A 16,166-nucleotide genomic window follows, 5' to 3' on the forward strand; every position below is an offset into this window, starting at 1 on the left:
CCATTTATGTACAATAATTAACCAAGAGAAGGTTAATGATACCACAATTCCTTAGTGCGCAAAATATAAAACATTACTTGTTTTTAAGTATTAATTAAGAACCAACACAAAATGTGGAATATTGTGATTTCAAAATACGTTCAAAAACTACGTTCATGGTTCATATGCCATACATAGGGCACTCATAAGTACTTTTGGCCTTTATGAATTTTACTGGCTAGCCCAATCATCATGCATAAATAATTCTGCCAACAAGCTAATATATGGCAAATGTAATGCTCTGTGGGTGGACAACATTTGTTTACATATATAAGCATTCTCTATCAGCAACTTTATTAGAGAGATGGTATTTATAAATCACAATATTCCATAACTTATGTCTTAATTAATATTTAAAATAAAAGTTCAGTTTTATATTTTGGGTATATGGCAATTTTGTTTGACAGACATTGATTATCTCTTTGTAGAGACTAATTTGTATCCATGAAAGCTAGGTAAAAATGCACCATGTCCCCATAACCTTACAGTGGTGATAACTATCATTTCTGTCAGTGGTTATACATAAGTGTTTTGTATAAATGCATTGCTATAAGTGTCTTCGCTCTCTTGCTCTATAAGTCAGTCTGATTGTGTCCATTGAAACAACTGCACTTTAACTTTACAGGCAGAGACCAGCCTTGGGAGAATGTTTGGCAGCACTGGCTGGAGCCATACCTGTAGCTTTCCTTGAACCATCACTAAACCACAACAACCCTCTCTCGGTTTTTAACACCAAATCACCCAGAGAGAGAGCCAGTAAGTCCTCTACCCATGTTGTGTATATGATATATTGGGGGCTTATCCATATCTATGTAGAGGAAGAGTGATTCAGTGACTCACAGCGACCAATCAGATTGCTTCTTTCGGCCTTAAAAAGGCCTCTTAAACATGAAAGAAGCAATCCGATTGGTTGCTATGGGCAACTACACCACTTTTTTCTCTACACAGATTTTGATAAATCGCTGTAAACACATCAAAGAGTTTATGGCGATTTTAATTGTGATTTTTGAATTTCAGTTCTAGGTATGCCAGATTCCGTGGAAGAGATGTGTCCAGAAATGCCTCATTTGGAAGGTTTGATGAAAGAAATCAATGATCTGGCTGAGTCTGGAGCCAGGTATACTGAGATGCCCCATGTTATTGAAGTTGTGCTTCCAATGTTATGCAACTATCTCTCCTACTGGTGGGAGAGGGGAACAGAAAATGTTCCAGAAAATGCCAGGCCGTGCTGTACTCAAGTGACTTCAGAACATCTAAGTGTCATCTTGGGCAACATCCTAAAAATTATTAACAACAATCTGGGAATAGATGAAGCTTCATGGATGAAGAGAATTGCAGGTAATCCTCTATGGGATGTTCTCTACATCTCTAAACATTGTGTATCTTACTTTGTTGCCCAGACACTCATTCTTACATAGTATGAAAGAAATTATGTGCTAAATCATCTTGACATTTATCCTGCCATTGACAGATATTTTCCTTTTTACATAAGAAACATTAACCTGGAAAAGAAGGCACAGAACACTACACTATCCTTCTTTATTTTATTTTTATACAAAGTTATGAACTTGTTATCCTGGTTACAATGTAGGATATTTTTATAGTTTTTTTTTTAAACTCAGTCCTATCTATATTGCATGTTTTTCATTTGATGCATACTCTGTTTTTATTAAGAATTTGTCAGTTACAAAAAGTACAAAAGGAGGAAAACACAAAACAGAAAACAAAAAGTACAAAACAGAAAACACAAAATAAAAATGTATATATTATACATAATATTTGGTCTCACAGAACTCCTGTTACAAAAACTACTAGTTCGAGCTGAAAGCTCCTGTGGTCTGGCAGCATAGTATATTAAAGTTTAATTACAACTAATAACATAGTAGAGATCTGACCTAAAAGGCATCTGTCACCTGATGCTGCCCTATCTGGAGGGCTATGTAAAATAATGACAAAGGCCCTGATGCAAGCACTGGGACAGTTTTTCATTTTTGCTAAAATCACTGTTCATTAGCTGTGGACTACAGAACATGTGCACGCTCTGCGATACCCATGTCCTGCTGGTGCAGTATGTCATAATTATCATGGACTACAAAGTGTGCGTGCCCTCTATAGTCCACAGCAAATAAACAGTGATATTAGGAAAAATACTGCATTAAAAACAAAAATAGAAAAGACTATGTATTGTGTGCACTGTTATCAAGGCTGGTTAACCCCTCAAGGACTCAGGGTGTCCCTGTACGTCCTGAGTCTACTCCCGTTCATTAACGCAGGGCCACGCACAATTAACCCTTTAGACACCATGTTAAAAGTTGAAAGTAAAGTAAAAGTGAAAGTAAAACGTTGCCGGTTAGCTCAGGGGGCTGTTTGGGATCGCCGCGGCGAAATCGTGGCATCCCGAAAAGCTGTAAGACACGAGAAGGGTCCCCCTACCTGCCTCCTGGTGTCCGATCGCCGAATGACAGCTCAGTGCCTGAGATCCAGGCATGAGCAGTCAAGCGTCAGAATCATTGATCAATGGTTTCCTATGAGAAACTATTGATCAATGTAAGAGATCAGGGCATGCAGTTTTATAGCCACTAGATGGGGCTATAACACTGCAAAAAAATGTGAATAAAAGTTTGAATTACCCCCCTTTTCCCACAAAAAAACGGTGTAAATAAAAAAAACACGTGCTATCGCCGCGTGTGGAAATGTCCAAATTATAAAAATATACAATTAATTAAACCACACGTTCAATGGTGTGCACGCAAAAAAATTCCAAAGTCCAAAATAGTGTATTTTTGGTCACTTTTTATATCATGAAAAAATGAATAAAAAGCGATCAAAAAGTCTGATCAATACAAAAATGGTACCGATATAAACTTCGGATCATGGCGCAAAAATTGAGCCCTCATATCATCCCATAGACGGAAAAATAAAAAGTTATAGGGTCAGAAGATTTTTATGCGTGTATTTATAATTTTTATGCATGTATTTATAATTTTTTCCAGAAGTACGACAAAATCAAACCTATATAAGTAGGGTATCATTTTAATCGTATGGACCTACAGAATAAAGATAAGGTGTCATTTTTACCGAAAAAGTTACCAAATGACGTTTTTTTCTTCAATTTTGTCGCACAATTATTTTTTTTTCCATTTCGCCGTTGATTTTGGGTAAAATGACTGATGTCATTACAAAGTAGAATTGGTGGCGCAAAAAAATAAGCCATCATATGGATTTTTAGGTGCAAAATTAAAAGGGTTATGATTTTTTAAAGGTAAGGAGGAAAAATGAAAGTGCAAAAATGGAAAAACGCTGAATCCTTAGGGGGTTAAATAATTAAGTTATATATGTATCAACACATTAACGATATTCATTAAATATACAGCCAGATGCTGCAAACTTCAAACATTAGCAACTACTCCTAATGAGAATGTTCTTTACTTTATTATATAGATGCTAATTTAACAAACTGGATACACAGCAAAGTCTGTTTTGCATACTTTGAGTATCTTGAACTTGCTAAATGTTTGAAATAGCTCATACCTGAGATAATATGTATTAACTAAATACCATGCTTATTTTTAAGTGTATTTTTATTCTTATACTCATTTGCATTTTCAACTTTTATATTTTTCAAGTTTATGTAATATACTGTAGTCTATCCTATATACTACCTTACAAAAAAAATTGTATCTGGTCCAGGACCTGAGACAAGGTGTCTGTCATTGCACCTCAGACAGGACAGCAAAAACATGGTGGCACATTCCTTCGAAGGAGAACATACAGTTTAGACTAATGTCAGCCAAACCCACCATTTTCCGTGGGACTGGATAACCATCTTACATTAGGTGATGGACTGCTGTACATTCGATAGCTCTTAGTGGACAAAAAAGGATCAGAAATGTTCAATTTTGACAAGCATGATCCTTTGTTCTCAAGAAAGATAAGCCTCCTCTTGCTTAACCAAATCCACGGTGCATGTGTATGGTGGGTGTGGGAGGAATATCTATTTGCTGAATGCTCATACAAATCTTGCTGTTTTCATTCTGGTAACTAAGCCTAACAATAGGCTGACATTTCATGCTTTGTAGAGAAGACTTTTCATCAGTTTCCTCACCAGTATCATCACAGACAGGATAACAATGAAAGGTGACACAAGAATATTGATAATATGGGATCAGGCCATTCACAGTAGGTAATAGCCACAGCCACTCCCTTCTCTGCATATTGACCTCTATAAAGGTCACAGAATATGCCAGTGAGTCCCATCCAGTCCTTTGTTTCCCATGTTCATGTTACTGCTAAAGGATATCTCTAAATGCTGTTAGCAGAGCAGAGTAGAAGCTGTTTCCGGTACAAATAAAATGAGAGTTAAGAGTTAATGTTGTCCAAGGCACTGTGTAGGAAAAACACCTTTATTTCTTTATCTATACATTACATTCATATACAATACTTTGTTGCAAGCTATCTCAATGATGTTTAGTCTAATTAAAAGCCTTATCCCTTCAGTGGACACCTAGACAACCAGCTAAAACACAAAAAAATGTTATGTTCTTTCAAGTCTACTAATTAGAAGAATACTAAATTAAAAATAATGTAGCACTTACAATAATATCCTCATGTAAAATGGGAATTTTCATTGTATTTCTAGGGTTATTTCTGCTTTCACTGTTTATAGGGAAGACAGATAGCATAAGATTTTATTTAATTACACTATATACCCACACAAACATGACTATATTCTCAGTAGGACTTTTCGGAAGCCTATTTCTCCTTTTTATCTGGCATAATACTTGGATAGATTTAACTAAGGACCCTCTGGTCGTCTTTCAAGTGAATCTAATGCAGTAACCGGAAGGGGTGGCACATATTTTGTTAGAAGGGTTCTGGTGCACGTAGTCCAACATACGGTAGGAAACATTTTTCATGGTGGTTAGAGGACACACAAAAAGACAAAAAAAGGAAAGCGAACATGTTTTACTTTTTGTGTGACAGAAGCCGATGCTTCCCCGATGTCTACTTTCCTATTTTGTCTTTTTGCTTGTCCTGATGATGGTTAGAGTGGATCTCTGGCCCTGGGTACCTCCATGAGGGGTCCCCACGACTGTAAAAAAGAAGGAGCTTCACAAGTGTGTTGAGTGTTCAGTCCCTTGGGACACACCATGCTTAACAATGTCCTGGTTGATGGCAGTTTTAGGGAGGAAATTTTTTATGAAAACCACAATTTTGCAGGGTTTTGATTTCACACTAAACACTTTACAGTAAAATGACATGTGTTCTTTATTCTGTGGGTCAATACGATTAAAATGATACCCATGGCTAGACACTTTTATATTTTTTTTACCGCATAAAACAAAATCCAAAACTTTTTGTACAAAATCAGTAATCTAAAATCGCCCTATTTTGATCACCTATAACTTTTTCATTTTTCCATATATAGGGCGTTATGAGGCCTCTTTTTTGTGCCATCATCTGTACTTTTTATTGATACCACATTTGCATATATAAAACTTTTAGATCATTTTTTATATATTTTTTTAAATAAAATGTGACAAAGAAGCTGCATTTTTGGACCTTTTTTTATTTTTTACGTTTACGCCATTCACCGTACGAGATAATTAACATTATATTTTGACATTTACACATGCGGCGATACCAAATATGTTTATTTTTTTTTTAAATTACACTTTTTGGGGGTAAAATGGGAAAAACTGACTATTTTCATTTTTATTGGAGGAGGGGATTTTTAACTTTTTTTTAACTTTTTTTTTTAATTTTTCAACTTTTGTTTACACTTTTTATGTCCCCATGGGGACTATCTATAGCAATCCTTTGATTGCTAATACTGTTCAGTGCTTTGTATAGGACAGATCAGTATTATCGGTGATATTCTGCTCTGGTTTGCTCGATCTCAGACCAGAGCAGAAGACCCCGGGAGACGGCCGGAGCCAGATGAGGGGACCTCCGGCCACTTTGCTAGATGATCGAATCGCTGCGGCAATGATGCGGGCGATCCGATCATCCATTCAAAGTACAGCACTGCCGCAGATGCCGTGATCTGTATTGATCACGGCATCTGAGGGGTTAATGGCGGACATCCAAGCGATTGCGGATGTTGGCCATTACCGGCGGGTCCCCGGCTGCTAGTATAGCACCGTTCCAATGCTCGCGGTCATACACAGGACGTAAATGTACGTCGTGGTGCGGGAAGTCCCGCCAAACCAAGACGTACATTATGTCCGTGGTCGTTAAGGGGTTAAAACTCAAAACTTGACACCTAAGCCCATAGACTCTAACTCTTGTGATTAGATTTGAGAACTCTTAACTCAATCTTAAGACTTGAGACCGTGTGGTCATGTAATGCTGAGTATTTAAAAGTATTTACCAGTAAGTTCTAAGATGTAATCGATTGCAGTATAAAAGTCACAGTCAAAATCTGCAGTCAAAATTTCAGGTTTTTAATTGCAATTATTGAATACAAAGCCAGGAAAAGATCATAAAGTGGAGGGGATGTATAAAATTTATATTTAAATGTCCCCTCTTTACAAATCCGGCCCTGGCTTTGTATTCAGTAATTGCAATTAAAAACCTGAACGTTTAAACACACCATGTACCACGAGGCACACCAGAGAGGCAGCGGGAGATTACGGAGGTAAACAAGTGGCTCAGAAGCAGGTGTAGGAAGGAGGGGTTTGGGTTCATGGAGAACTGGGCCGACTTCGCTGTCGGTTACCGGCTCTACCGTAGGGACGGGCTGCACCTCAATGGGGAGGGTGCAGCTGTGCTTGGGGAGAAGATGGCTAGAAGGGTGGAGGGGTGTTTAAACTAGGGACTGGGGGGAGGGGGAAGATAGTGTAGATAGAGGGGGGGACTTAATAATGTTCCTGGGGGTGGAGCGGAGGGAGGGGTTAGAATAGTTAATAGCGATAGGCATCATAGGAGAAAAAACATACACCACTGAAGTGCATGTTGACTAATGCCAGAAGTCTGTCCAATAAAACTGACGAACTGGAGTTGAAAATTTCTGAGGAGGATTATGACATAGTCATTATAACAGAGACTTGGTTGGACGATAGCTGTGACTGGGCGGTCAACATACAGGGTTATAGTCTATTCAGGAAGGATGGAACAAAACAGAAAGGGGGAGGAGTCTGTCTTTATGTAAAGTCCAATTTGAAGGCCGCACTGCTGGAGGATATTTGGGAGGGAAACGATAATGTGGAATCATTATGGGTAGAGATATATGGAGATAAAAATAAAAAAAATTTTGATAGGGGTTTGCTATAAGCCACCAAGCATAATGGAAGAGCCAGAAGATCAATAATTGAGGCAAATAAACAAGGCAGCAAATCAAAATGATGTGATAATAATGGGGGACTTTAACTATCCTGATATAAACTGGGAGACTGAGTCCTGTGAATCTCATAAAGGAAACAGGTTTCAGACTATAGCTAAAGATAATTATCTGTCCCAAATGGTGCAGGGCCCTACCAGAGGGGATGCCCTACTAGATTTAATATTAATCAACGTACCTGACAGAGTAATTAATGTGCAAGTAGATGGACACCTAGGAAATAGTGATCATAATATAATACATTATAATTTTTTCTTCAATAAGGGAATCTCTCGAGGGGCCACAAAAACAATGAACTTTAGGAAGGCAAAGTTCGATCAACTCAGTCCTCAAAAAGAAAAATACTGACACTAAATGGAAGACTTTCTAAAAAAAATCTTACATTTTCACTGTAAGATGTATATACCTTATGGGAATAAAAGGGTCAGAAATAAAAGAAAACCAATATGGATGAATAAAAATGTTAAGGGGGCAATAAATGACAAAAATAAAGCATTAAAATTACTAAAACAGGACAGCAGTGAAGAAGCATTAAAAAGCTATAGAGAAAAATGTATAATATGTAAAAAACAGATAAAAGCTGCAACAATAGAGACAGAAAGACTCATTGCCAAAGAGAGTAAAACGGACCCGCAAATGTTCTTTAACTATATAAATAGGAAAAAGGTCAAAAATGAAAGTGTTGGCATTTTAAAAAATGATGAGGAAGAAATTAAAAACGGGGATCAGGAAAAAACAAATATATTAAACAAATTCTTCTCCACTGTATTCACTGAGGAAAATTAAATGCCAGGTGAAATACAGCGAGATAAGGTAAACTCCCCTGTACAGGTCACCTGTCTAACCCAAGAAGAAGTACAGTGCCGCCTACAAAAAATCTAAATTGACAAATCACCAGGTCCGGATGGCATTCACCCCCGTGTTCTAAATGAATTAATTAATGTAATAGACAGACCCCTATATTCAGGGACTCTATAGTGACAGGGACTGTTCCCCAGGACTGGCGCATGGCAAATGTGGTGCCAATATTTAAGAAGGGGTCAAAAGGTGACCCGGGAATTATAGACCTGTTAGTTGTAAGGAAATTTTTGAAGGTTTCCTAAGAGATGCTATTTTGGAGTATCTTGATAAAAATAAATGTATGACCCCGTATCAGCATGGATTTATGAGGGATCGATCCTATCAAACTAACCTGATCAGCTTTTATGAGGAGGTGAGCTCCAGACTGGACCCGGGGCAATCGCTGGATGTTGTATATCTGGATTTTTCCAAAGCATTTGATACGGTTCCACATAAAAGGTTGGTGCATAAAATGAGAAGGTTTGGGCTGGGGGAGAATGCGTGCAAGTGGGTAAGTAACTGGCTCAATGAAAGGAAACAGAGGGTGGTTATTAATAATACTTATTCTGATTGTGTGACTGTTACTAGTGAGGTACCACAGGGGTCAGTATTGGGTCCTGTCCTATTTAATATATTCATTAATGACCTTGCAGAGGGGTTGAATAGTAAAGTAGCAATCTTTGCATATGATACTAAACTCTGTAAAGCAGTAAACACTATAGAGGACAGTGCACTGTTGCAAATGGATCTGGATAGGTTGGAGGTTTGGGCTGGGAAGTGGCAGATGAGGTTCAACACTGATAAATGTAAGGTAATGCACATGGGGAAGGAAAATCCGGGCTGGGATTATGTATTAAATGGGAGACCACTTGGGACGACCGACATGGAAAAGGACTTAGGAGTCTTAGTTAACAGTAAATTTAGCTGTAGTGACCAGTGTCGGGCAGCTGCTACCAAGGCTAAGAAAATCATGGGGTGCATCAATAGGGGCATAGATGCCCACGACAAGGAAATAATTATTCTGCTGTACAAATCACTAGTCAGACCACACATAGAATACTGCGTACAGTCTGGGCACCAGTGTACAAGAAAGATATAGTGGAGCTGGAGAGGGTTCAAAGACGGGCAACCAGAATAATACGGGGAATGGGAGGACTACAGTACCCAGAAAGATAATCAGAATTAGGGTTATTTAGTTTAGAAAAAAGAAGGCTTAGGGGAGACCTAATAACTATGTATAAATAAATCAGGGGACAGTACAGAGATCTCTCCCATGATCTATTTATACCCAGGACTGTATCAAGAACAAGGGGGCATCCTCTACGTCTAGAGGAAAGAAGGTTTGTACACCAGCACACATGGGGGTTCTTTACTGTAAGAGCAGTGAGACTGTGGAATTCTCTCCCGGAGGAGGTGGTCATGGTGAACTCTGTAATAGAGTTCAAAAAGGGGCTGGATGCATTTTTGGAGTGTAATAACATTACTGGTTATGTATACTAGATTTATAGGGACATAAAGTTTATCCAGGGATTTATTCTGACTGGCATATTTGGAGTCGGGAAGGGATTTTTACCTCTAGTATGAGGGGTTTTTGCCTTCCTCTGGATCAACTCAACTCAATAGGGACTTATTAGGGTTATAGGTTGAACTTGATGGACTCTGGTCTTTTTTCAACCTTATGAACTATGTTACTATGTTACTCTAACTCTGTGTTCACATAGAGTTTAGTGTTCCGAATTATGAGGACAGTAGAAATATCTCAGACACTTAGGGACATTCTGTGTACTGATAAATGTATACATGACTGTAACTAGAAGAATATGTAAAACAAATAGGCCATTAGCTAGGGTGTAATAAAACAAAAGGCAGACAGCGCTCCATAGTGTGATACTGTTTCTTGCACAGAGAAATGAGTAAAGGTGGATATTGCTCTTACCACAGTAAGTTACACTCCACCAAGTGCAACAATGGAAAAAGGCATGGATAATGAATGAGTAAAGTGTCAGCAGCCACTCCTCGTCTCGTCAGAAATAACAAAAATAACAGTGGAACTCCAAGGTGTGGACAGGATACAGGGCGCTCGACAACCCAGTAGCAGGATAAAATGTTTAATCACCCATAATGCAACGTGTTTCACAGCACAGCTGCTACATCAGGCATCTGATGAAGCAGCTGTGCTGTGAAATGCGTTGCATTATGGGTGGTTAAACATTTTATCCTGCTACCTGGTTGTCGAGCGCCCTGTATCCTGTCCACACCTTGGAGTTCCACTGTTATTATTGTTATTAGCTGGGGTGATACAGGTGCCAAGAAAGCAGTTATACTGCTCAGAGCTCAACACCTCATACCACGGGTATAGAAGAATAAGATGTCCAGCGACTACCAGTACCATGACCAATCAGATGTATGGCCCTGTCCCAAGCAGATAGCTAATCCTCAAGGATGCCTTAATCAAAAACAGGTTTTCTTATGCTTGCTGGCCTGGAATTCTGGGGAAAAAAATAATAATAATTTTTTCAGGCATTCCTTGAGGATCTACATTAAACTGGAAGAGAAGATTTTTACCTTCCAGTTTTCAAAATTGTGCAAAATACATATTGGGGTGGGGGTAAACTAAGACAGGCAGTCTAAGATTGAACCGCGGCTCAGACTGTATGAAAATATGGTGCATCTTACACCATCTACTCTAAGACCAAGTTCACATTACGGAATCTCGAGTCGGGAAGGGATTTTTACCTCTAGTATGAGGGGTTTTTGCCTTCCTCTGGATCAACTCAACTCAATAGGGACTTATTAGGGTTATAGGTTGAACTTGATGGACTCTGGTCTTTTTTCAACCTTATGAACTATGTTACTATGTTACTCTAACTCTGTGTTCACATAGAGTTTAGTGTTCCGAATTATGAGGACAGTAGAAATATCTCAGACACTTAGGGACATTCTGTGTACTGATAAATGTATACATGACTGTAACTAGAAGAATATGTAAAACAAATAGGCCATTAGCTAGGGTGTAATAAAACAAAAGGCAGACAGCGCTCCATAGTGTGATACTGTTTCTTGCACAGAGAAATGAGTAAAGGTGGATATTGCTCTTACCACAGTAAGTTACACTCCACCAAGTGCAACAATGGAAAAAGGCATGGATAATGAATGAGTAAGGTGTCAGCAGCCACTCCTCGTCTCGTCAGAAATAATAAAAAATAACAGTGGAACTCCAAGGTGTGGACAGGATACAGGGCGCTCGACAACCCAGTAGCAGGATAAAATGTTTAATCACCCATAATGCAACGTGTTTCACAGCACAGCTGCTTCATCAGGCATCTGATGAAGCAGCTGTGCTTTGAAATGCGTTGCATTATGGGTGGTTAAACATTTTATCCTGCTACCTGGTTGTCGAGCGCCCTGTATCCTGTCCACACCTTGGAGTTCCACTGTTATTATTGTTATTAGCTGGGGTGATACAGGTGCCAAGAAAGCAGTTATACTGCTCAGAGCTCAACACCTCATACCACGGGTATAGAAGAATAAGATGTCCAGCGACTACCAGTACCATGACCAATCAGATGTATGGCCCTGTCCCAAGCAGATAGCTAATCCTCAAGGATGCCTTAATCAAAAACAGGTTTTCTTATGCTTGCTGGCCTGGAATTCTGGGGAAAAAAATAATAATAATTTTTTCAGGCATTCCTTGAGGATCTACATTAAACTGGAAGAGAAGATTTTTACCTTCCAGTTTTCAAAATTGTGCAAAATACATATTGGGGTGGGGGTAAACTAAGACAGGCAGTCTAAGATTGAACCGCGGCTCAGACTGTATGAAAATATGGTGCATCTTACACCATCTACTCTAAGACCAAGTTCACATTACGGAATCTCTGACTGGAATTACGCTTAGGAATTATGCTCGGAAATTCTGGTGCAGCAGAATCTCTTTCCTGTCAATGGGATTCCAATGCAGTTTACTGCGGAATTTCAGCGGCAGACGTTCCGCCGGTGAAATTCCGCAACCAAAAGAATTATTCTAGTTGAATCTGCTCAGTAGACAGTGCTGTCTATGGGGATTTTGTCTGGCCAGAAATTCCAAAACGTGAACCTGGTGTGCACCACCTATTAATTTGTAAATACCAAGATTTCTTTTTAATTTTTTCTAATAATTGTGACGGTGAATATATCATCCTCATTTTCCCCTCTAAAACCCTGAATAGGTATTAGCAAATCATCTTTCTACATCAACTTAACTGACTGAGCAAAGTACACCACTATATTGTTTTAAGGTGGTAATTTTTAAAGGAACACATGCATAATTAATTGTTATAGCATATTGCTAGGTTACGCCAAAACATTATCATTGTTGTGCAGGAAAAAGCCTCTTCAATCCTTCGATCCACCCAGCAGTCGAATTCCCATCATTCAGGAGGTAATGGCGTATCCTAGCAATTGATCATCACATTTTGCATAATATTGCTGCTCTCAGTAGGTTGTAATCACAGTCAGTTTTTCATCTGTATTTAGTCTAAAAAAAATTGTTCTTCATGCAAAAATTATTTTTTTGTTAGAGGGTTTCCCTTCTGAAGATTTACCAAACTGTCTTAAAAAAGAGTAGCTCTTTTGCTCATAGTAACTTATCTCAGCACAGCTAGCTAATAATACCAACAGTTCAATGATCAAAGACATGTGGTTGCACTATGTCACCCTGGGGGGTTGGGTGTTCGATGCCCCAGAGTATTTGCCCCTTTTGCCCTTCCTATAATACAAGCCTTCTATCAGGCCACATTGACTCCTATCTGTTTATAAAATTACACTTTTCTACATGATCCTTATACAGTATAGGCACCTAACCGTATTTTGAGTTTGTCAGGTAAAAAACTCACTTTTTTTTACATTATGTGCTAGCAATGAGAAATAGAAATGTGTGTGTGTTTATCTTGGTAATTCAGAAGTACATTAAAGACATAGGGGGCGATTTATCAAAACCTGTCCAGAGGAAAAGTTGCCCAGTTGCCCATAGCAACCAATCTGCGTGCTTCTTTCATTCTTGACAAGGCCTCTGCAAAAATGAAAGAAGCAATCTCATTGGTTGCTATGGGCAACTGGGCAAGTCTTCCTTTGCACAGGTTTTGATAAATCTCCCTCATAGTCATTTATTTTATTCTGGAAGAAGTAGTGGAAAAATTGGCCGGCACTGGCGCTGGTAATCTGGATGTTGAAGGATTAGGAACACTGTGGTGTCCCTTTAAAATGGTTTATTTGGTATATACACAGGCAATGCGTTTCTGGTCCGTACCAGACCCTTCGTAAGGCAAAGTGTATGTGACAAGAAAGCACAGTAGAGTTAAAATACATTCAGTACGCTTATACAAAGGTCACATTCATTAAGATATTCTGTACCATTTTACACTGTTTCCGGAATTAGTGTGAACTTCCAGCTGACAAGCTGAAAGCCCAATATGCCGTTCAGTGTTGAGAACCCAAATTTTCATATATAAAAAACATACCAGAAAAAACACAATTATATAAAACCAAAAAAGAAGAAAAACACTTTGTATTGTGGTGTTTAATTGGTAAAACAGTTTTTGTATGAATTGCATGTCTGATATGATTTGCGGTGAACCTGAGCAGAGCTTATTATATATATGCTATTTGCTGATATAGATGGATGGTTATCATTGCCGCTTTACTGTGAGCGCGGGTGCATTAATTAAATGAAAAGTCCAACAAAGAAGAAATAATAGGCCGCATTCAACAGCTTAAAAGTGCAAACAGTGCTTGATTCTTTATTTTCAGAGGTGCATAACATCAATTGGCAGTACATCTCACAAGAGCTTCAGCGTGAAAATGGGTTTCCTGCTGCATGGTCTATCCATACACTGTGTCATCGCCCACAAAGGTGTCAAAAAGACATTTAAAACCTGTGTTTATTTATTCTATTTATAAGCTTCGGGGTAGTCCTGCCTATATATTGCATACCACAACAGCATTGTATTAAATAGATCACATGGTCTGATTCACAGGTCAGATGATATTTCATCTGGATGTACATTATTTATTTTAGTCTAGCAGTTGAGATGTTTAGGTAAAACATGTTTACATGATATCCATCTCTGCTTTCGATAACGTGCATGTCCTACTGAAAACGTGTCTGCAGACTCTGACCGTTGTTTCATGTTATTTGGTACTTGATGTTTGTTTGCAGTTTATGCTCAGCCAATTATCAGCAAGGCTCAGCCAGACCTCCTGAAAAGCCATTTCATCCCCACGCTGGAGAAACTGAAGAAGAAAGCAATAAAGATTGTGCAAGAGGAGGAGCAGCTAAAAGCAGACAGCAAGACTGACACGCAGGAAGCAGAGCTGCTAATTCTGGATGAGTTTGCTGTTTTATGCAGAGATCTTTATGCGTTCTACCCAATGTTGATCCGATATGTAGATAACAACAGGTATAAAGATTTTACCACCCCACAACTGTTTTATTGCTTCACTGTTTCTGCGCCATCTCAAATCTACCTTTCTTAAATTGTTTATTTTTTTTTTCTTTGTCCAGATCCAACTGGCTCAAAAAACCAGATGCAGATTCTGATGAGCTGTTCAGAATGGTGGCTGAAGTGTTCATTCTTTGGTGCAAATCACATGTAAGGATTAGATAGCGGTCTTTGGATATGGTTATACATTAGGGGCTAAACATTATCAATTTTCTAGTTAGTGCTGTGCTTGGGCCTTAAAATGAAAAAATGTAGCCTGTCATCACTTTCATGCTGCCTGAACAACAAGTCATTGCGGTGGTCCCTGACAGCTTCTCTCCATTTCACCCCACCAACCTCGACTGACAGATTACTTCCTGTCTGGGTGCAAAATAGGGATATCGACCGAGATTTATCAAACTGTGTGAGAAAAAAAAGTGGAGTGATTTTCCCACAGCAACCAATCACAGCTCAGCTAAAGAGCTCTGGTAAAGTGAAAGTTGAGCTGTGATTGGTTGCTAAGAGAAAATCACTCCACTTTTTCTCTCGCACCATTTGATAAATCTGAGCCAATATTGGTTGTACTTGATAGATTTTTGTCTTTTTTCAACCTTAAGAACTATGTAACTGTTCATTATATGCAATATTATTATGATTGCTCCCTATAGAAGTTAGAGAGAGTCCAATGTAAAATGTTGCTATGTAATAGCAAATGCAATGCCAGGTTTCTGTACATGTTTTGTCTTTGAATATGTCTCTAATTCAAGTGTTTCTACTTATTTAGTAAAGTTATTGTAGTATATTTTATCATTTAAAAAATAAAAAATGTCTAGAAAAAAAAAGCAAAAGTAAATCCAAGTCATCAGATTTATATTGTAGAGATGTATGGATTATATTAAATGTAGGTTAATCTAGTCAGGTGTGGTCTGTACTATTTAGTATCTTAAATAATACCTGTAAAGTTTGCTGCCATACATATACTATGCTCCTATAATGCAGTGTGTTTGTTTTTCGTATATTAACTTACAGTGCAAAACTTTTTTTTTTTACTATTGAATTGTGTTAAATTCAGTAGTAAAACAGCTTTGCACCTATTTTGTTGCTTAAATTACTGTCACTTCTATTATTTCTGGATTGTTCCTGTCAAATCTCATTACACGGTAAATGGCTGGAAATGAATGGTGAACGTATCGCTGCCCGCATTGGAGACCTGTCTCAACCAGTGATTTGCTGAGCAGACCAAGAAGGGTAGTTCAGTGGGAACCCCTTTTAAACATTTTAATTCTAAAATAGTATTCAAGGATGAAAAGATACTTTAGATTTATAGCAAGTTCAGTCTTGATCAATGAGTTAATGAAAAAACAAAGTCTACTCCTCTAAAAAACAAAGTCAACTCCTCTATATTTGAATATTACTCATGATGTGTCACTGATGTGCACGTTCATTTATGGTTTTTGTAATTCTTTTTTCCATTTGTTTTCTGGTTT

General features: G+C 38.3%; 1 protein-coding gene across 9 annotated transcripts in view; it reads left to right on the top strand.

Moving 5' to 3' along the window:
• RYR3 (ryanodine receptor 3) overlaps positions 1 to 16,166 on the top strand; it is a 991,818-nt gene that overhangs the window by 640,182 nt on the left and 335,470 nt on the right. For all 9 annotated transcript variants that reach the window (XM_056545312.1, XM_056545313.1, XM_056545314.1 and 6 more), the window contains 4 exons: positions 665 to 795; positions 1,057 to 1,377; positions 14,418 to 14,658; positions 14,763 to 14,850. In XM_056545312.1, coding sequence (XP_056401287.1) covers positions 665 to 795; positions 1,057 to 1,377; positions 14,418 to 14,658; positions 14,763 to 14,850 — 781 coding nt within the window. The remainder of the gene's footprint in view (positions 1 to 664; positions 796 to 1,056; positions 1,378 to 14,417; positions 14,659 to 14,762; positions 14,851 to 16,166) is intronic.

Source organism: Hyla sarda, chromosome 11 (genome assembly GCF_029499605.1).
Source record: "Hyla sarda isolate aHylSar1 chromosome 11, aHylSar1.hap1, whole genome shotgun sequence".
NCBI lineage: Eukaryota > Metazoa > Chordata > Amphibia > Anura > Hylidae > Hyla > Hyla sarda.